Here is a 22,226-nt window from a genome sequence, read left to right on the forward strand (position 1 = left end):
ATTAGATACTCGAAGAAGTGCATAATTGTAACCATAAACCTTTCTGAATGCGTCATGCATTTTTATCGCCACCCACTTCCAAGTCATTACTGTACCACAGGCGATTTTCAATATAACTGGCTTCCTTATAGTTGTTATATGCTGGCTCTTCTTTTAATTATGACAGTCAGAGATGGGAAGGCAGTAGGTTAAAATACTTTTGGTTGAAATTAAGATTCTTTAACTGCAGCGTTTAAACTATTAAAAAAAAAATTCATTTAAACACAGTTGCGATAAAGATGAGCCTCTCAGAATTAGTCATAACTAGAAGTTGGCAAGCAGTTTATGCTAACAACATACAATTAGCTGCTGGGATTTAAGAATAGTTTTTTGCAGGAATTATTATTGAGTTTGTTGTCTTTCTGATTAATGTTATTAACTCTTTTGCTTGCATGTCCCCGTTGATCCATTTCTCCAGATTCTATTAACTTTCCACCTGGAATAAAAAAAAAAAGCAGGTCCTAAAACTACCACTTGTCGTGGTTTAACCCCAGCTGGCAACTAAGCACCACACAGCCGCTCACTCACTCCCCCCCGGTGGGATGGGGGAGAGAATCGGAAGGGTAAAAGTGAGAAAACTTGTGGGTTGAGATAAAGACAGTTTAATAGGTAAAGCAAAAGCCGCGCACGCAAGCAAAGCAAAACAAGGAATTCATTCACTACTTCCCATCGGCAGGCAGGTGTTCAGCCATCTCCAGGAAAGCAGGGCTCCATCATGCGTAATGGTTACTTGGAAAGATAAATGCCATCACTCCTAACATCCCCCCCTTCCTTCTTTTCCCCCTAGCTTTATATGCTGAGCATGACGTCATATGGTATGGAATATCCCTTTGGTCAGCTGGGGTCAGCTGTCCCAGCTGGGTCCCCTCCCAACTCCTTGTACACCCCCAGCCCACTCACTGGTGGGGTGGGGTGAGGAGCAGAAAAGGCCTTGGCTCTGTGTAAGCCCTGCTCAGCAGTAACTAAAACATCCCTGAGTTATCAGCACTGTTTCCAGCACAAATCCAAAACATAGCCCCATACTAGCTACTACAAAGAAAATTAACTCTATCCCAGCCAAAACCAGCACATCACTTTAGGGTCTGAATGTGAAATTGCCACAGGCTTTGAGTAATAAATAGAACATGACTGTGCTGCCTGATATCAGATGGAGGACTCCAAGAAAATCTGTACGTCATAATTCAGTTTCTGGCTTCCCACAAGCTCTGAACATGATGAGGCACACATGCCTATAGCCCGGTGCTGCTTTCATTCATTCAGGTACTGAGTCAGCTGCTTTGGCTGCTTCCAAGATGCAGCTTTCATAGGGGTGGTGATGAAGAGTGCTGATGCTTTGCGAGAAAAATGAAGTTGCCGCGTTGCCTGATCAGGGTGAAGCTCACATAAAGGGAGTAAAAGAGACTTTTCCTCTCCCGATTCCTTATACAGACATCAAGACTCTGATCCTTGTACGTATGAAGATGCAACTCATCCACTAGTAGCTTGTGCTCTTATTATAGCAAGTTTTGTCGGGAATTTAAGGAGGACCAGTAAGTAATCAGCAGCGATCTACAGAGAACCTGGTTTAGGCAACTTCCATCGTCATGTCAGCAATCAATATTTAATCTTATCTCTGCATGTATTTATGCTAGCCATCTTCTCACACACCCATAAGATTAGAAATTGTAAATACTGATAAAAACATTAATTTGAAATTACCAGCAAAAAAAGACTGTATGTTTGGTCTTCTGAAAATCAGCTTTATTACTTGGCAAGTCTCCTCAGTAAGCAGCTTTCAGTTTCAACTGAATGCTTCACCCAATCAATTCCAATATTTCCTTTTTGCTTTATATATCACAAAGCGATAGAGATCATTGATTAAACATTAAAGGGATGTGTGGTAGCTCCTAGTGACCTGAATAGATAAAAGAGCCTATTTCCACTTTCTTCTTGGAAGTCACTGGATTGCTGCAGGGAGACCTTTGTAGCCTTCTGGAAGCAACAGCGCAAGCGGTGTCAAGTGGCCTTACAAAATACTGAAGCTATCACTGCATCCTGGCTCTGTCCTTGCAGTCTGTTTGGACATCAATGAAAGGGGAAAAAACTGATCCAGAAACCCCCAGAAACCTCAGCTACAGTAGATGTGCTCCAGCTTGTGTTTATAGAGAAAACAAATGATACCCACTGCTTTCTTGCAAAGGGGGAAGCTGAAGTTAAAAAAATAGAGATTCTGGGGGGAATCTTACTTCTTACAACCTATCCCACAGAAAGTAAAAGCCGCTTTGGGTCCTGATACCAAACCCAGCCAACAATGGGTAAGAGGGACTTACGATGAGAGACTGTCTTCGGCTGCAGCATGGGCACGTAGCCATTCCCTGCCCTGTCAAGGAGCCATAGTACCCAAGGTCTATGGATTTGCCTGTTAGGGCTGTGAGTCCTGAGGTAGGATTAGAACAAACACAGCACAAAGATGTCAGTGTGCTGAGCAACAGGCACTTACAGTCCTCCCTGCAGTGCCCAGCACAGACCCTCTGTGGATCATGTCTGTGACAGGGCAGTCGCTCACAGACTTCCAGAACTGTGTAAATTCTCCACAACACCAGCTCTGTTGACGTGTGCCTCTCAGTAGCCCAGCCTCAGCACGCTGCCTCTTCCCTGCTTACAAGGAGGTGTTTGAAAGGAGCCTAAGTTTGTTATCTTCAGTTCCCATGCATGGAAAGTCTCTTACCCTACATTCAGGGACCACTGCTCTGGTCTCACTGTCCTGTTTAGAGGACAGACACAGGAAAAGGATCCCACTGCTACCAGAGTAGAAAGCAAGTCCGTTTTGGTACTAACAACATAGTTGAGGACTTTTCCTCTCCCCTATTGCAAGTCAAATGAGCTCTCTATGGCTCTACGGAGTATCTGAACATAGCTCTGCACAGCTCCTTTTAACTCCAGCAGGATACTGTCTGCAATAAAGCTCAATATGGACCAACCAAGAAACTCTGAATTTGTTCCACACTGTATACTTTTCACAGATAAACTGCATCAACACAGAGACACTGATACAAAGCACAAAACTAGTAATGTTTGAAGAGAATAAGTGTTGAAGAATTCTGTTTATCCCTGCCAGTAAAATTTGCTCTGAAATCCTTTCAAGTTTGCACTCCACAGGATATTTATTTAAAAGGGAGGAGAAGAAAAACAATAGACCTAAGTGAAAATCCATCAAAAAGCATCATTTCTCTGCCAGGTGCAATAGAAAGGAAGGTAAGACAGATAATAACACTGCTGGAGCAGAATGCTGTTTAGGTTGATGGATGAGAAGAGCTGACAGCTCACAGAGACTGTCAGGGCAAGCTGTTGGGTATGGTGTCAGACAAAATAAATCTATACATCCTTGTTTCATCCAAACACAGCTCTATTGCAAATGATACAGTCCATCGCTGCGTCTTGTGCTGATTTTTCCAACTTTGAATATGAAATAACAGCACATTAAAAAAGCGTGTAGGAAATGCTGCTACATGTATGCAGAGAGCTGAGGTACCATATCTGAGAAACTTTGGTTCCTGTTTGTCCCACTGTAATTCTTACACCACTGAGAACCCACCTGTCAACAGAGATGGTATTCAGCAAGCTGGTAGGATATAGCACTTGGCACTCTTCAGTGAACATATTAAGTTCACTGGGAATAAAGTTAATATGTTAAGGCACATGGGGAAATGGAGGCAGCTGTAAGGAACAGTCCATGCATGGGGACTACTGCGGAATCTGGTGAGAGGAAAGGCAAAATAATTTGTGGTGCTGCAAGGTGAATATACAAACAATTCTAGCATTGAAAGTGTTGCACTTTTTTTTTTTTTTTTTTAATTATCACGAGAAAGGCAACATTTTCTGGTAGCTGTGGGATTCTTTTTTTTTTTTTTAACCAGGCCAGTAGCTGGATAAAAAGAGCAAGTTCTTAGATACACAAACTCTTAAGCAAATCTTAGACTTTCTCCTTAGATTAGCATGACTGTGACAACATTGAATGTCATAGTTGTCAGAGAGCACATTTCACCTGTGTATCATAAAACACTGAGCAAAGGTAGAAAAAAAAATTATCAGCATTACATCATACAGAGAGAATCTGAGGAACAGAAAGGCATAGTGATTTGTCAAAGGTAATTCAACAGGGCAAGAATGGAAACCGAGTGCCATAATCCCTTCTCCAGCATTATATCCACTGAAACATCCTGGGACTGCGTGGCTTTCTTCCCCCTTTTAACCTTTCCTTAAAATTTTGGAATTGAAAGTGGAGTTGCATTTGCAGCATCACCTCCATGAACGTTGCATGATCACTCCTTACAGGGCAATAACACATCTACTGAAGTCAAACACACACAAGAGACCTTAAATTTGCAGAAGAGTAATTATACTTCCATTGCCAGGCTTTCCTAAGGCAGTTTGATCTCAAGCAGAGTGGACAGAGCCACTTCGGACAAATCGTTATGAATACCTCCGTACCCAGACTCCACTTCCAAAGAGGATTTGAAACAGGTGATTGGGCTTGGCTGGTCCCTTCATAACTAGTGGATGATGCGAAGGTGGGGAATGATGCTGCTAAACTCTGTTATTTCTTTGGCTCATTCTGCCTGTTACCTAGTGAGTGCATCTACTGACCCACAGAGCACCACACATAGCATAAACTGGGCAAGTGAGAAAATATAGGTAACTTCTTTTACTCTTCTCACATTTACAAGCAAAGTGGTCTTCTTTTTGGAAGGAATTTCTTAATAATTATATTACAACAAACTTTAGATTATATACTGGTTTTACATACCTATATCCCTTCTACTGCATGACTTCAGATTGGAATAAAGCTTGCTTTTGAGAACTCTGAATGTAGTAGAATTTTCTTTAAAAGGAGTGAGGGAATTTGACAGTGCAAGACAACTGCAGATAGCTTAAAATGTCCCAGGCACGGCTCTTATAGCCAGTGCTGGATCAGGATAAGGAGGAGGCAGAAGCAGCTTTATCCCTTCTAGTGCTCCTAAGCTGACCCTAAGCTACTGTAAGTCATCTCCAGGCAACTGTGAGCCTTGCCCAGCTGGTCAGGGCCTGAGCAGCAGTCCCCACAATCGTACAAAGGGATGACCACAGTGATGCCATTGCCAAATTCCCATATGGGCTTTTGATGCATTTATTATGTGCTTCCAAAGACTACATCTTCCGGGCATTAGTACAGAAAGGTACAACCTTCAACCTTCAAGTTCAGGCTATAATTAGGGATCCAACTTCCACAAGCTTTAGGTCACTTTAAAACCCCACTCCCAAGTTACCAGGAAACCCAGGAGCTCTGGATTTCAAGCAAGGCAGATGCTCTTCTTAAGGTTTATTTGCTCCCCTAGCCTTCAGTGGCACCTAGTGGAAAAGAAGCAACTTGAGAGGAGGAACAGCTCGGAGAGAAAAATGCAACTACGCAATCTTTTTCCAGCTCCATCAAACAACCTTCCTCCAAGCCCTCTGAAGGAATAAAGATGTGGAGTGGCTATATGGAAAAAAGAACAAGCTGCTGGTGTGGAGCAGATCTAGCACATACTGGCAACAGGAGTCTGTTCTCCTGAGAAAGAGTTGCCATTCAAAATAAGTTCAAAAGTTAACACATGGAGGTGGAAAAAGAGCTAAATACAACATAACGAAAAAGCCAGCAATGCTGAAAGAACAGGCAGGGTGCAAAAATGACAGGGATGGGTGGATCTGACCTGGGGGACAACTGGGATCACATAACATTTCTTATTGGAAGTACATACAAGGCCTTGTACCTTTTTTACCAGTGCAGACAGAGTCATCTTTATCCATTTACAAATCATAGCGGGCAGTTTAATAAAGTCTTTTTTTTCTTTCTTTTTTTTTTCCTTCTGTTTTTTTCCTTTTTTTTCTTTTTTTTTCTTTTTTTGTGGTGGTTTTTTTTTTTTTTTTTTTTTTTCCCTTTTCTGACTATGCCCCTGTAACTTAGTAATTCAGATAAGGTTATACCCCATTCTGGGAGAACACATGCCTAGCTCCCTGGCAGCTCTGTGCCACTTTTCTATATTATTGGAGTGTCTATTTACAAACGCTCCTTGTTGCCTCAGCTGCTTTCAGGGATGGGGCTTTGTCTTTGTACTTGTCTTTAAGTTTCTCTGCCCTTCCTCTCTCCCTCCCCACACTCCAGCTATTGGAGTTCCTGACGACCTCATGAACGTGGCACTGCTCATTTATAGTTTATTTTTTCAGGTCTTCTGCAATTACCTGACTTGGAGAAAAGTCCACAGCCTCTTTCAGAGTAGTACTTCTTGGGCTCGTAGCTTGCATGTCTTATTCACCGGACTGAGAAATCTACCCTGTAAAGCTCATCTAAAAGCTGTCCACGCTGTCAGTGCTGTGCCACCTGCCTCAGCTCTGCTAGCAGCTGTGTCATAGAGTCACCTTTCCCATTTTTCCTCAAAAGAAAGGTGAAACTTCGCTGATGGCAAAGGGAATTAGGCATTCAGCTTCCACCAAACTTCTAAATATTAGTGTAGTTCTGCTGCTTCTTTTGCTGGTGGGCAAATCACTCCATAGCTTCACTGGGGTGTTCAAGGAGTACTCACATGTGTTAACACAAAGTTCTTTAATGAGTGCTCATCTCTCTCCATAGCCGGAATAGCTCTTTCCATGTATCATGCTTTCACTACCTCTCTGTGAAACACTGGCTACGGTATTTCTATACTCCACCCTCCCCATTTTTGTACTTATGCATTCAGTTTTCCTTGATACTGTCATCTCTGAACAGCTGAAAAATGCCAAGTAAAACAGTTCACAAGTGGGTTCTTTCTCCCTTCCCTTCAGCTGCACAATCAGACACCAAATTTTTTCTTTTGAAAGAAAAACACACTGGTCACTTCTGTGCTCACATATCTTTGGCAGAGTTTTCAAGCAAACAATTCATTGAATGCTAAAATATTGGACAGGCTTTAAAAAGCCCTATTTCTGTCTGTCCTGTGGTTTAATCTTTTCTTATGTATTTGTTTTGATTCACCTCCAAATTCCAAGTGTGATGGCTTGAGCATGTGGTAACTTTTCCGGGTAGGTGGTTTGTTTGTTTGTTCTACACATCCTATCCTTTTGTCCAATTTGGTATGTATTCATCCAATGGTACTGAGGCCAAAGGACAAAAAAAAACCAGACAGATGATTTATGAATAGTTGCAGCTCCATCCTATGGAGCTACTGCGTTCCCAGCAGTACAGGTTAGCTCTGTCCGAGTACAGCTTGTCCTTATGATGCCAAATACAACATTGCTAGAGTCTGCTTTTATCATTAATCCTATGGTATCACTCATATTAACTGCTTCAGTTGTAACCCACAGTATAATAAAGGAGGGATTGTTAAGAGCGCCTTGATTGCTAGAAAATTACACTACCACAAAACTGATGGAAATAGTGAATATTGCCCACTGTTTATTAGACACGTCCAAACATCAGCTTGTTAGGGTGGGTTAACATTTCTAAACGTTAGTGCTTAATAGTAGGTTCCTGTCCTGATATTTAAGTAGTTAAATGTAAGCCTTCACAGACATGTTTGACTAAGAATTCAGAAGCTGACATCAGCCATTCTAGTTTGAGAATTCAACCTATGCACAGCATCAGCAATAACAAACAAGATAAAATATAGTTCATAGGACAGAATATAGTTAATAGGAATTGATGAATAAGCTATACTGCTGTCTTTCTTGTTGTGATCATGAAGGCAGGAAAGGATATTGCTGTACTGTGTTTACACATTCTAACTTTCAGATATCGGAAATAAGACTTAAGCATTAAGATTTGCTTTGATGTATAATTTAGTACTTACCTGTGTTAAGTTCTTAAATACCACTTATATATAGTGATATAGGATCTTTTGTGGGTTTTTTAATTGCTCATCTACATACACATAGGTGGTCTAGTAATTATAAATTTTTCTGAGAAATGGATGTTTTGTTCCATTATCAGATCATAATGAGACCATCGCAGAAAGAAGGTGGTCTCACCCTTTCTTGTTGCTATACTTCTTATTCCCTAGCTACCTGGTCCAGTACAATATTCATGCAATTGTTCAGGGAACTGATCCTGGGTGGAGGGATGAAGAGAGTGGGACTGCTTTTTGGGGGTTTTGTTTGTTTGTTTGTTTGTTTTTTTAAGCTGGATTAATTATTGATCAAACTCACTGCAGCTGCATGAATGTTTCTCCTGACACAAGAAAGGGGCCAGCACATTAGTGGGAGCAGTCTGGGAAGAAGGTGAGAACACCCTCCTTCAGCAGTGGGTTATAAACTGGCTTAAACCTATTGTACCACTTTATTTAAAATGACATGTGGAGATGATCTGTAAAAAAGCAGTTATGTAAGGTTTTTTCATTTCTTGTTTTATATTGGGCCAATATAAAAGGGGTGGCTTATCTGCTAGCCTTAGCAGCTAGCTCTCAGGGAGCCCTGCAGCACCCAGCCCACTCAGTGCCTTCCACCCACCCAGGTGCCTCTGTGCAGCTCTCTGATTTATACATAGGTACACTTATATATTTGTGTGTATGCCACATTTCTATATACACACAAATGTATAAAGTTACATAAATATAAGGAAACAAGGACAATAAGGAAAAACCCCAAAAGGTTTCCAAAAAGGACAGCACAAACTGGAATATCTTGAAATATCTCCTTGGAGATATTCAAAAGCCACCTGGATGTGGTCCTGGGAAACTGGTTCTAGGTGGCCCTGCTTGAGCAGGGAGGTTGGACAAGATGATCTACGGAGGTCCCTTCCAAACTCAGCCATTCTGTGATTCTGTGACTCTACAAAGTAATCAAACTCTCCTTTATCACTCAAATCAGAGAAGGTTGCTTTATGGGTGATAAGAAAACATGACTTATCATCATTAAGTACAGAGGACCAAATCTGGGATCCACCAAAGTCAGAACAACTTGCATTAACTTTATTTCGTACTGCAGTGGGCTGTGACTGACATCTCTACTGTACTCCAATTCATGTACTCACTTGTTCTCTATATTGGATTTTAAGTGAAGAATCAACATTTCCTGAGACCTCAGATTTCCTTACAAACGGTCCATCTTATGCAGTGCTTTGAAATGCATCATATTTTCATGTGAATATCAAATAACGTTTTATATTTTTCTACTGGGTGATTTCATTCCACCAGCCACTCACCATTTTCCTTAACGCTAATATACTCTGCATTTATCTTATCTCTTTCTTCCTGTTTCTTTCTGTTAAGTGCTAACAATATAATGAAAGCTGCAAACAGATAGGTTTCATATCTGTTGATCGGCTCACCTTTAATTTTAAAACAAGGTAGTACAATTTCCTTCCCCCTCTTGGGCTATGTATTACCCTTTAAAAACTATATTGCTTGTTGACATTATTTTACAAAACATTTTAATACCCTGATTATATTGCTCGGGGAATATACAGTACATAAAGTACTTGGCGGAGGTAAAGGATATGTCTGTTTGCAGTTCTATTTAGTATGTTCCTAGGATAGCAGAAGCATTTCATTATTTATTTTTTTTTTAATAACCAAGATCTTTTTCATTCTTTTGCACTCTTGGAGAATCACTAAAGTCATGCTTGAACCAACTAGTCTAAATTTACTTCCAGAGTCACTACTTCCAGAATTTCTAATATTAAATCTGGCAGGAGATACTTCTTTCTACTCATTGCTGCTACGAAGTAATGTTAAGAAAGCTATATGGCGTCTGCAGAGCCCAGCTCTGTACACAAGCAGTCTAGGAGCTTTTGTTTTGTGAAACACCTTCCCAGCCTAAACTCTCCCACAGAGGGCATGATCCTAGTGCTGCCTACAGAATGGGGAAAAGACACTGTCTCCAGCCTTTGTACAACGCAAGTTGAAGAAAGAAGAACTTTTAAATCCATGTAGGGACTATTCAGCCTTACTAGCTCCATCTGCTTATTAATTTAAATGTGCCTGGTTTAATATGCATCTCTTGAGGAACTTTAATTATGTGAGTAGCTGTAGAAGGCAGAGCAGCAATAACACAGGTGAGAGTGAAAAAACTCTGTAACAACAGTAGGGTGATAGGTAGTCTTGCTTGGTGTCTGCCTATACTCAGCTCAGACTTAGTTACTACTATGAAACCTTCCTTTCATAACTTTTAAAAAAAAATCCATAGAGGATAAAATTAGTTGGAAAAATAGAGCTATTTGGCAGTTGAAGGTTCCACCTATCAAAATAATGTACATCTGTCCAGGATTTATAAGCCTAATTCCCCCAAATAGCGCAGAATAGTGAACTGCTATTTTTAGACTTCATGAACAGCCAAGGGAAAAATAGATATATACAGCTGGAACACTGCATATGTATCATTAACTAGAAAAGCTTGTTTTCAAAGAACGTTTGCAGATGCATTTTACAGATGTTCTTTCTGTCATTTGTAATAGCCTCCTTGTTCTTTCTATCTGCTGAAGAACTGGTTATTCTCCAGGAGCCTAATCCTAGCAGGGACTGGTACTCCTCAAGCAGTATGAGTAGCTATCACTGGTGATTGATTCTCTCTGGAGCCACTGACAGCCAGGGATGCCAACTATCTCCAGGGACTCTCAGCACTTCACAGGGTGAGCCCTGAGCTAGAGGTTAATAAGAGTCAATGCTGAGCATTAATGTCTTGCCTTATTAACAACACAGGGGAGTAAAATGAAAGGTATAGCACCACCCTGCAGTGAATATAGTGTGTGTCTGTATTCATGAGTATCTGAAGATGAGGGGCAATTTTGAAATTGAAGTGGTCAAAAAAAACCCTTAAAAATTGTTCCCAGTAGAGGCACTTCTGTGCTAAAGTTAGCACCTTGATACTACAGAATAGCCATAAAAAGTGAGAAACGAACTGGTATTACCTATTTCCACAGGAATGACAGCAGGCAGATCTTCCCGGCCAGCATCACAACAGGTGGGGACCTGCTGGGAGCATTGGCACTGGTGATTTCTTCTGCTTAGTCACCTGGTCCTGTTCCTCCAGACCCCTCTTTCCCCCACATCTTGTCCATACTGGGTAAATGAGCCACATTTTTGCTTGTGGCAGGTGACATATGCTCATCAGTTTTCAATACTGTGTGCTCTGGGCAGACCCAGGTGGTCACCAGATCCAACCAAGAGCCCAGATCACCAGGGAAGTGCATGGGGATAAGGCAGGTCCAAGGTCAAGCCAGGAAGTCAGTTTGCAAGTTGGGGTTTGGGTCGAGAGGGTCCATGGCCAGGCACAAGCATAGCTGAGCTAGAGACCAGCGCTGTCCCCAACATGGCTTGGGCAGGGGCTGAAGGACCAGGGCTGAGCTTACGTAGAGTCCCTGGGCCCATCAGCAGGGTATGGGGAGAGACCCCAGGTGAGGCTCGTTAGGGCCATTAAGACTTCTTGTGCCCTCGGGGCCCTAACAGCCCAGAGGAAACACGACTGATGAAGGAAGAGCCTATTAACAAATTATTTTTGTCACCCTTGAAGAAATTCGGTAATAGCATCTAGCTATATTGTTGCTATCTAATCATGAAAAAAGTGCTAATTGTCAGCTGATAATGAAACGGTAACACAAATGTATCAAAGAAAATCCATAAACTGGCTCAGCGGACAGCCTCCAATTGTGGTGAAAAATGTCAATTCAATACTCGCATCAAGGGATGCAGTCATGCAAAGTAAACAAGCGTTGGGCAGTTATTGACCATTCACCTATTTAAAGTCACGGGAAATACCAGGATGGACAGGAAGGGTGGTTGGAGGGCTACATGCATACGCCTGGTGTTAACCTGTACCTGGCCTGAACCCAAATTCACAGGTGGCTTTGGCCAGCGATTTAGGATCCAATTTACAAAAGCACTTAATCATCTAAGCAAGCATGAATAAAATTTGCAGTGAGGCTTAAACAGTTCCTTAAAAGCTAGGGATATATTTGTGTGGCTTCATGTATTGAGGTAGGCTTAAGATCCCACATGCATCTTTTCTGGAGTCGGGGTCACAGAGGCTGTAAAGCAGAGATGAGGGTGTTTATCCTCTTCCTGACACATGCCTCCCACAGCCTCACTGCCTGCTTTATGTCATCAGGGCACAGACCATCACTCACTGTAAGTACACATATACATACACAGAAATATATATATCTAGAAAGAGAGAAAGGGTGTGAGGCCAGTGTTATAATCTGGCTGCTATGGCACTAAAAACTGTAATATTATTACTGTTGTTTTGATACTTATTTATGTATGTGTGTGTGTATAAAAATAATAATAAAAATATACACATACTGCCATTTAATCTTACAATGCCTTACATCTTAGTTATACATATCTGTGAGAAAAGAAGGCAAACCATTCCATAAAGTGATGGGAGAAAGAGTTTGGAGCAGGACACGGAGGGCAGATTCCTCCTGCTGCAATACAAATTAGGAAAGCTTTGTTTGCTTGCAAACTGGAAAAATAAACAGCTTAGAAGTGATATTTTTTACCTGAGCAGAAGAAAGGATTGAGTTTCTCTGCAAACCTGCTGGGATCTGAGCCTACCATGGGACTACAGGCACGTTTAACCTGATCTGTAAACCACCCCTGGCAGCTGACCAGCCATGCTCCAACCTGTCATACTCTAACAAGAATAAAGGAAAACTTGTAGCCTCAGCAGGGGACATCTTCAAGCTTTGTAGATGTCTTTATTGCAGCATAACAACACTTTGTTATAGATAACTTAAAACAGAGTCTTCCATAGAGGGAAGTATCGTATTAGGCAAATATTTTTGCAGATTGTAGTGACCACATGTAATAATTGTCACTTACATTTTACCAAATTTCCTCATCCAATATTTTTCACATTATATTTTGAGTGCAAGTGTTTATTCCTTAAAAACATCCCTCTGCAGTTGAACGCAGGACCTGTGGGACTCTCACCAGAGTGTGTACCACAGATAATGTGATAACACTTGGCAAGTTCACTTCCTTGCCCTGGAAAAGTCAGAGTCTAAGGTGCATCTCAGTGCCTGGGAGTCATCTTGTACTGAAGTCCAACGAGGGGCACCAGAAATCTACACACAACCAAATCAATATTCTTCCCAAAAGGACGAAAATACAGTTATCTTAGGGGTCAGTAAACTTATCTGGAGGGCTGTTAAATCCAAACTACAGCACTTTCTGCATTAACCACTAAAGCGCCCGAGGCGGAGGGCCTGCAAGGATGGTGTTTTACATCTGTATTTCAATCTACTCTGCACTGTACTTAACAAAAAATAGAGGTCCTTTTATGAAAAGCTGAGCACAGCTCTTACCAGTTGATGGGGAATGGACACGGGGAGGGATTTATGTGGCAGAGCTCCTGCCTGTGAATCATGAAAGCCCAAGAGGATTAGCGTTTCAGACTGCGAAATGTGCACAGCAGTAGGTCTCAGCCCTCGATGGGGGAGTCCAGCAATTACTCACTCTTGCTCTGTTTACTGGACACTACATGTGAGCAAACAAAGCAGCAAACAAAACAAAACAAATAAAACAAAATCAGTGGCTTGATTCTAATTCTACTGCTGTAGAGAAGTGCTTAATAAGAAAGTAGACATGGAGTAAAATAAATGTGCTGCACTATAATACTTCTTTATCATAAATCTAAATGCCCACTAAATGGTATTGTTGTTCTGAATCAAAACAAAGTATATTTATCTAAAGCACACCAAGGCAGACAGCTCCATATGTATTTGTGATTGAGAAGCATATTTCCAGCCCCCAATTTAAATGGAATCTGAACCATTTCATCTATTCTTTATACTGTCATCAGCATGCGTTTCTAAAGGTATTTCCGCTGAGCATTGGTTTTCAGACACAGACATATATATGATTTATTTATATGGGACTGAATCAGAAAATTTTTACTCCAAAACTAGAAAACAAGCCCTAGTCTCTATGGAAATTTTGTTTTCAAAATAATTACAAGGTCTCAAGGGTCAGTTCATTTAAATGGTTAATTTGTATTAGACAAATCTGGCTTTGTATAATATTGAGAGAATCATCTGGTTGGAAGTAAAATTACTCTTCATGGTAAAGAGCTATCAAACCATTATTTCCATTTTCTAAAAAGGCATTTAACTATTTATTATACTGTTATGACCACACAACATATCACATCTGGATCTTCAGACATTTCACTGTACAGGCCAAAAAATCAGAGTGGAGGCAAATTTTTTAGAAGACTGCATAATTAAAAAATGCATAAAAATGTATCTACTTCTAAGAGTAGGACAGTCAGTCTAGTCTCAGACATGGGGCACAAACTGGTTGCAAGATGGGTTGGAAGATAATTTTTCTTTCCCTACCATAAAAGGCTTTGCATGGTGCTCACCATAGAAAGCGAGGGGCGGTGCCTTCTTTTGAGGAATGAGATACTGCCCACTGTAGCAGGAGCAGGCATTTGTGTCCCCGTTGTGACTTGTTTTATATGGCTCATGTAGATATGCTTGGGGATGTGCATGTGCAGGGAGTTAGCAAGTCCTCTCCTTGTGCAGTTCCAGGGTGGATAATCTCCAAATGCACACTGTTGGTTAGAGAATATAACAAGATGCTCCACTGAGAATATCTCCCCTAGAAACACAGAACAGGGAACACACAGAGCCAGCTTCGCCTTCACCAACCCGCTGGCCAGGAGATCTTATGGGCTGTAGAATAAGGCACAGCTGCTTTGCTAAAGGAGTAACTCGCTGCTGCCTGAACAAACCGCGCCAGGAGCCACCGTACCTCGCTCCCTGCTTACTGCTGGGAACAGCACAGCTCTCAACCATCCATTTACCACCCACATTCACGTTTTTGCCCTGAACAAACCAATTCATCCTACCCAGTCCTGGTAAGAAATACAGTGCAGAATTATGCCATGCTCCTCTGAAGATTCAGTTTTCTCATTAGCTCTTGAATATGTGTGTGATCTTTTTCACACCTGGCATTAAGCAATGCTGTCGTATTTTTTGTGTTTGTGATATAGCAGCAATTCTCTTTACTTATCCACTTCTCCTTTTTTTTTTTAATTCTTCCATTCACATCTGTGAGGATGTGCTGCTCTAGTTTAGTCACCTGAGTGGAGATACTAGAACAGTAGAAAACAATCATTCAAAACCTCATTAAAATGACTCAGCTCCAAGTGGATCTGGTAGTCATGAGAAGTGTAAAACAAACAAAGAGGAAAATGCTGTTAAAATTGAAGAAATCAAGATCATGTTACTTTCTGTTTTTCCAACATTTTGCAAATATCATCCCCTCTCTAGATCAGATTTCGTCTCTTTATAGTAACTACCACAGCTAAATGGCAAATTTTCAAACTCTTGTTTGTGTCTCCATCACCACCCTAAGGTAATCCCTTTTTAAAACCTTCTCTGTGTTTACCAACCCACTATGATCAGAGAGGACAATGCTAAGAGATTATGGAGGCCTGTTGCTCCTGCTGTTAAGCAAAGTAGCTATGCTTTTTTAAAGTGTAACTCTGTAGCCAACTCAGGCACTGGTCTTCATTCATTTCTCGGTAAATAGTCCCCCCTTTTTTAAAGGGCAAAATGAGAGTGCTGATTTCCATTTTGGCAGAAGGAAAATACACAAAAAGTGTAGTTGTCTGGCTTCAAGGGTACAGTCACAAGCCCTATGAGCAGAGTAACAAGCTAATGAGAGGTGACACTGATCCCTGTCCATACTGCTGGCAATGCAGTTGTGCCTGGTACCTGTGGGCCAGCCTCAGGGACCTGCTGTCCCATACGGACACAGAGCAAGAGGGATCTCACCTTTGGAGGGACCAGCTGAGGGCTTGAGATAGATCACTCGATAGGAGTCTAGTTGACGAGAACCATTTCTGAGCAAGATCCTGTCTCCTAGTATCTTGTTTCAAAAGCTTTGGGATACAACTGAGCCCTGGAAATACTGATAATGATCAGGATAGGTTTAATTGCCTATGGCTGGAAATCAGGCAAAGCTCATAAAATTTACAGAAAAGTTTTGGATTGTGTTTTTTTTTTTTTTCTTTTTAGTGTAAATACAACAATTTCGGAGGCCAAACCAATTTTCCTAGCTAGCTTTCTGCTGAGAGTACAAAGATGCTTGTACGTAGTTCTCCACGCTAGATGTATGTTCTCTGAGCCTGTAGCACAAATGAAGTTATAACTATAATCTACACTTATTTCACATTTTACTTAAAATGCCTCATAATTAAATTATTTCTTAAAGTTAATGTAGTCCTAGTGGGAGAGAATAAAAATTTCTTATTAATTTTATTAGGAGCTGATTAAATATTTACCAAAATGCAGTTCTGACAAAGCTAATTAGAAATGCTATTAAAAAAAACAGATAGATGCTTATGAAATATTTAAATACCTGGAAGAAAGCATTTCAAAATTGCATTTTAAAAATTACTTTGATAAAAAAGTGAAGTTTCAAAATCAAAGCAAAACCTCTTGTATTTACCTAATTAACACATTTCTCATGACCCCCAAGACATTTGTAAACATTTTGCTGTAATAGCTTTGGAACACTGGCTTTCCATGATGCTACAATCCTCACATTTTCTGTAGAAAGCTGATATTTTTTTTGCGTAGCCAACATTTTCGTAACTGATTATAACTGCACTTAGATGAAAGTTAAATTCAGATCACAAAAATGCTCTCATGAAGCTACACGACTTTATTTACTAACACAGACAGATGTAACCAAGGACTACAAACACTTACTGAGCCAAAATCAATTTTTTTCCTGTTTGCTGCCTCTCAAATGTTTTTATGAGCATTAATATCTCCATTTTCAAAGGCAGTTTTCCTGAGAGGAAAGTGAGTGCAAATGACACCATCATTCCTGTCCTCAATCTTCTCCATATTCTTCCAGCAGCATCAGAGCAATGTGATTAGTACTGAAGCTTCTGCATTTCCAAATGTGAGGACATAGTCAGTTTTGGGATGGAAGCTACTTACAAGTCAGTTTATCTTGTATTCTGCCTTGAGATCATTTAACTTCCTATATTCCCCCATGACTGAAAATACTCCTCCTCCTAGTGGGTGGAGAAATTATCATTCTGAGGGAATCATGTGTGTGCACAGGGGAAGGGGAGCAGTGGAGAGCTGTTCCCTATTCCCCTTCCAGAGTGATAGCTGTTCATTTAAACTTTTCCTGGTACTTTGTACAAAGAGGTGAAAATTTAATTCTTGCTGTTCGGTGCAATTGAATAGTGTCTCTTTACTCTAAACACGGTTGCATGAAGACAACCTCATCATTCAGCAGTGAGGAAATGCATCAAATCACATAAAAATGTCACTCAGATGAGAGTAGGATGAGTTTCCAGACTTTCTTGGTTAAGGGTCAAACAATCTTGCTTCACAGCGATCTTAAGTGTTCCTACTATGGGACACTCCTGAGGTCTTTTTGATGGGTGAAGAACAGTTAGGAAATTCCCTGGTGTCACTTTGGACAAAACTGATTACATTGCCTTCAGGCATTGTAGGTAGGAAGGTATTTTTAATCATGTAGGTTTCATCTACAGTCATTGAAGAACAGTGTTAACCAGCCAGACTCTATAAAGCTTATGGAGGTGCAGTGGTAGCCAGACATCCCACCACCCCCACGGGGACCATTTTCTAAGTCTCAGCTAACCCCAGGGAAGCGGGAAGAGAAGGTGAATATTTTGAATATTTTTGGAAAACAGTGCAAAAAATAGCCTGGCTACTTCAAGAGAACAAGAAGGAAAAATATACTTGGTTTGCCCATTTGAAATATGCCTTAACAACCATTTCATAGGGAGGTCCTTTGAAAACTTGAAATTTGGCAGGGCTGCTTCCCTTTTTCTTCCTTTGCTCTCTCCTGCATATGGCAGTGATATGCATCTTACAGCTCCCAGGAAATTTCTCCCACATTTAGTTGGAGGCTTTAAAAAATCTTTCTGTGCACAGATACAATCAAAACTTGTTAAGAGCTCAGAGTCTGCAGTGAAATGTTCCTACCTGGGTCTGCAGGGACAGAGCAGGACTTCAGCATCTTCTTTTTCTTTCACAAGGGAGAAGGGAACTCTGTGGCAGAGCCTCACAGAGCCTCTGCAGGACTCAGGGCAATTTTGAACTATGGTCCTGCCTTCACTCCCTGTACTTTGCCTTCTTTCTCTGCCAAGAGTACAGAAAGACACCAGAAGTCGAGCCCTATGACCAGGCTCCAGCCCTTCTGAGTGTAGGAGAAGTACCCGTCTGGTCTTGTGTGTGACTTTACGCTGGGATGAACACAGACTGGAGAGCAGAAATCTCCCCTTGGTGGTGCCCAGGTCATGCGCAAGAGAAACAGGACAGTAGCAAGGAAGCTTGCAAGAGCAGAACAGGACAAGGATGCAGAGAACCTGGGAAGAGACTGAGATTATAAACAGGAGGTAGAAGGCAGCAGAAGAGAAGAGAGCAAGAATGAGTAATGGAGATGATGAACTGCAGGAGAAAACCATGAACAGGAGATGAAAGAGATGGGCAGGGTAGCACCAAAGGTAGATGAGAGCAGAGTGGGATGGAGGCAGGCTATAGACACAGGGACTGAAGAATTTGCAGCCACTGGTGAACCCTGCCCTGCACAACCTGGAGCTGAACTCCAAAATCTGTGAGAAAAAAGAAAAGATCACATATAATTTTTCCTGTACATTATTTTATAACTAAGCAAGTATGGTAACTGGGTAATCCAAGAATGGTTCCTACTGAAAAAGAGTTACACAGATGAATAGGGTGAAGATACTGGTTACGTGACATTTATCAACTGTGACTATTATAAAACCAGAGCTGATAAAAGAAAGAGAGGCGTAAGTGGAAAAAAAAAAAGGAATAAAAAGAAGATAGAAAACAATAGAGTTAATGGAGGGAACAGAAATACTGTGAAGATAAGAAGGCAGAATGAAATTGGGAGATGAAAGGAAAGAAGATAACAAAGAAGGAAAGTGCTAGAATAGTGTTTCTCAAACTTTCTGAAAGCATGGGTGTGTTTTGTCTCATCTGTCTCTGTATAATCTCCAGTGTGGCCACACACCTGGTACAATATTTTAAGTGTAGGTAATTCTTAAACTCTTGTAAACATTTCGCAACCTGTCCTTGAACCTGTGCTAAAAACAGCAAGGATCTTCATTAATGAATTTATTAGCATTTAGTCATGCAAGTACATAAATGTACAAAAATAAGTAGTGATGAGAGCAAAAAGAATGTAAATAAATAAATAAATAAAATCTCAGGCATGGAGGAATCAACCTGCTTGTCTGGAGGGCTGAAGAATGCAGCTCCTTCAGCCCAAGCCTACTAAATCCAGGAGTGCAAAGTTAATTACAGCAAGGGCTCCCTAGCCATATTTTTGTCTACAAAGTACAAGGTCACTGCCTGATCCTGGTCTGGCAGACTAAACCCAATTTTCATTTCCCCATATTCATACAGTAAGATGATTTCTGATACAGTGCAGTTGGCTTTAAAATAAGCATGCTGCAATCCTCCCTTCAACACGTCTGGAAATCTCCTGGCAGCCCTCTATAAAACGTAACTTCTTTGTACCACAGTGGCCTTCTTTCTTTTGCTTAAAGACCCAAAGTTTCTGAGCTGAGAAACATTATAATTTATATATTTTTGTCCTGTTGTCTTTGGTCTGTGAATTGCAACTGTGTTTTGCTCAGTAATAAAAAATATAGGAGCCAGGACCTTGAAACCAGGATCAATAGGTAGATCTCACCCTTTACCTCATGGTAGGGCATCCTCAAGGAACTGAAAGTTTTGGACTTGAATTTGTGTCCCTGATCAAAACTATGTGTGCAAATTCTTGAACTTCTTCACTAAAATTGTAAAACAACTACTTGATTTTTCAGCTGACAAAAACTCAGAGTTGTGGTTTCACAACCAATTAAAATAACACAAGTAATGAAATAGAAAGATGTTATTTGCATGTCATAAAAGTGGCTGTCTCCATTCTATGTTAACGCCTCTTTCCTCTATTTAAAAACATACATATTTAGCTCTTTTCACTAGAAGAATAAAATTAAAAGCAAGCTTTCCTGTATGTAAATATTTTTTTCATCTCAAGGGGCTCTTAAATGAAAGGATGTTTAACCAAGAATCAGTGGAAGCAAAAGGATCATTGGTCAGCTTCCCACTGTGAGCAAAATATCCCCCTTACTCCTTTAAGCCATAATAGGTAGGAGGGGGCTGGTACCTGGCATCTATGCAGCGCCCAGAGTTTCTCAACCAGCCTTCTTGTTTGAGGCAGTGAGTTTTTATTGGCATACAAGCACATACATACATACAGCACAGTAAAGTAAGCTATTGAGTTGTGGTTTATAACAGCAGCCACGTACACTTGCCTGAGTACATGCTTGTCCATCACAGGCTGCATGCAGAAAAGGCAGAGGTCTTGGCCCCATGTGCCTAAGAAGGTGGACTCAGTCACCTCCAGGATAGGGAGTGACAAGAGCCTGCCTGGTCGTAGTGCCCTCCTCACAGGACAGCGAAGGGGACATGGGGAGAATCAGCGGACACAGCTTCTATCAGGTTGGTATTATGCGAAGAACGCTGCTGCTCCACTCTTCTATTATGCTAAAGCAGCAGCAAGGGGCTAACTGTCTTCTCATTCACGTGAGATACTGTGAAGGCCCCCAAAGAGAGAGGGATGAAAGTAGGGATGTAAATCAAACATCTGCTGGACCTGGTGTCTGTACTGGATTGCATGACTGTGTAGCTTAGTGTGTATGACTATGCACGAAATCAGTCACTAACGAGACACTGCAAGAGATATTAGCCCTTCCTGGACTCCAGGTCAATAGAAGTCAATAGTCTTTACAATACAGATTTATCGACCTTTTCATGTGCTTAGCTGCTGAGATGAGCCAGGCCTTCCCCTCCATATTGTTAAGCAGAGTTGCCCAGCTGAGCTGAGCAATTCTTTTCATATGAGAAGCATTTTTACTCTCCAACTTTGATCCTAGTATCAATGTCCCCCTTAGGCATTTGTATGTCTAGCAGCACAGCACTAAGTCAATTCAGAGTTTCATTTTATCTCTACATTAGGAAGAAAGATAGAGAAAATTCTTTTTACTGAATTTGTTTGACATTTTTCAGCTGTTGATGAAAAAGTCATCATGAAAAAGGTGTCTGTATAAAATCAGGACAGCAAACATTAAGTGAAAAAGGAAACTTTGTAACTTCCCACCCTGTGTTTTACAGTCAATTCCAGTTACTAAAATTAAAAACTAGACTATTGGTTTTGGCACTTTGTTTTTCCTTCTCCTCATAACTCTTTAATTTTGGTGAGCAGAACTACATTGTATTTTAAGAACAGGCTCAAAGCCAAAGTCCCTGACTTTCCATATAGCTGAAACGCTCCTGGAGCTGGCTACAGGTGACCTGAGGGGAACATCTGTGGGGTGTCCTGGGGGACTCCTGTGCATTAGAGAACACTTACCTACCTATGACTCAGACATGCCATATAGCCGTGGGTGAAACACAGACCTTTTAATTCTAGAAGTATTAGAGTAGGGCTTGGTCCATAATGCATTGATACCTGTTGTCTGTGCACTGGCTGCAGTGGATGACGACTCAGGAAAAAGAGGGAAAAAAAAAAAAAGGAAAAAAAGAAAGAAACTTTTACTTTAAACATGCCACAACTCAATATTTTAAAAAGACTGGATAAATTGTTCAGATGCATGGCTCCTGGGCTGACTCAGGCTTATAGCTCACTTTTTGTAATTAAATCCTCTATTCTAAATGCACAGCAAAGCAATTCATTCATACTGAGGAGGGAAAGTCAGGTGTCTGTAGTTCACTCTTATCGTTGCAGCATTTAACCCTAGGTGTATATATTGCACCATTATTTAAAAGTCTGTTTTTCTTTTGCCTCTGTGATCTCCCAATTCCAAACAAACTGTGGTTGGGAGTTGGTGACCCCACAGCATGACTTCCTCACATTACTTACCAGAAACTCACCTGATCAGTGTAGGAATTCAAACTAACCAGCTAAGAAGGGTGCAGTCTCCAATATAAAGGATCACTGGAAAGCCAGGACAGAAAGGGCTCTAAACCAGCTCAAGACTGACAGAAGAATTCTTCAGGATGGAGTCTGGGAATAAAAAAAGACAGCTGCGTGCTTGCCCTTACAGATACACAGCAAGCAATTTCCATCCAACATCCCTTCTACCTTCTCTTCACGCAGTCCAAGTTTCTTATTCCTTCACACCTGAGGTAG

At 41.0% G+C, this 22,226-nt stretch overlaps 1 protein-coding gene across 1 annotated transcript in view; it reads left to right on the plus strand.

Moving 5' to 3' along the window:
- The first annotated feature begins 566 nt into the window (after positions 1–566).
- The window catches only part of MTPN (myotrophin), a 112,593-nt gene continuing 90,933 nt past the window's right edge, over positions 567–22,226 (plus strand). Inside the window, exon 1 of the mRNA XM_075158267.1 lies at positions 567–602. Coding sequence (XP_075014368.1) covers positions 582–602 — 21 coding nt within the window. The 5' untranslated portion in view covers positions 567–581. The remainder of the gene's footprint in view (positions 603–22,226) is intronic.

The sequence above is a fragment of the Calonectris borealis genome, chromosome 1 (assembly GCF_964195595.1).
Source record: "Calonectris borealis chromosome 1, bCalBor7.hap1.2, whole genome shotgun sequence".
Lineage (NCBI taxonomy): Eukaryota > Metazoa > Chordata > Aves > Procellariiformes > Procellariidae > Calonectris > Calonectris borealis.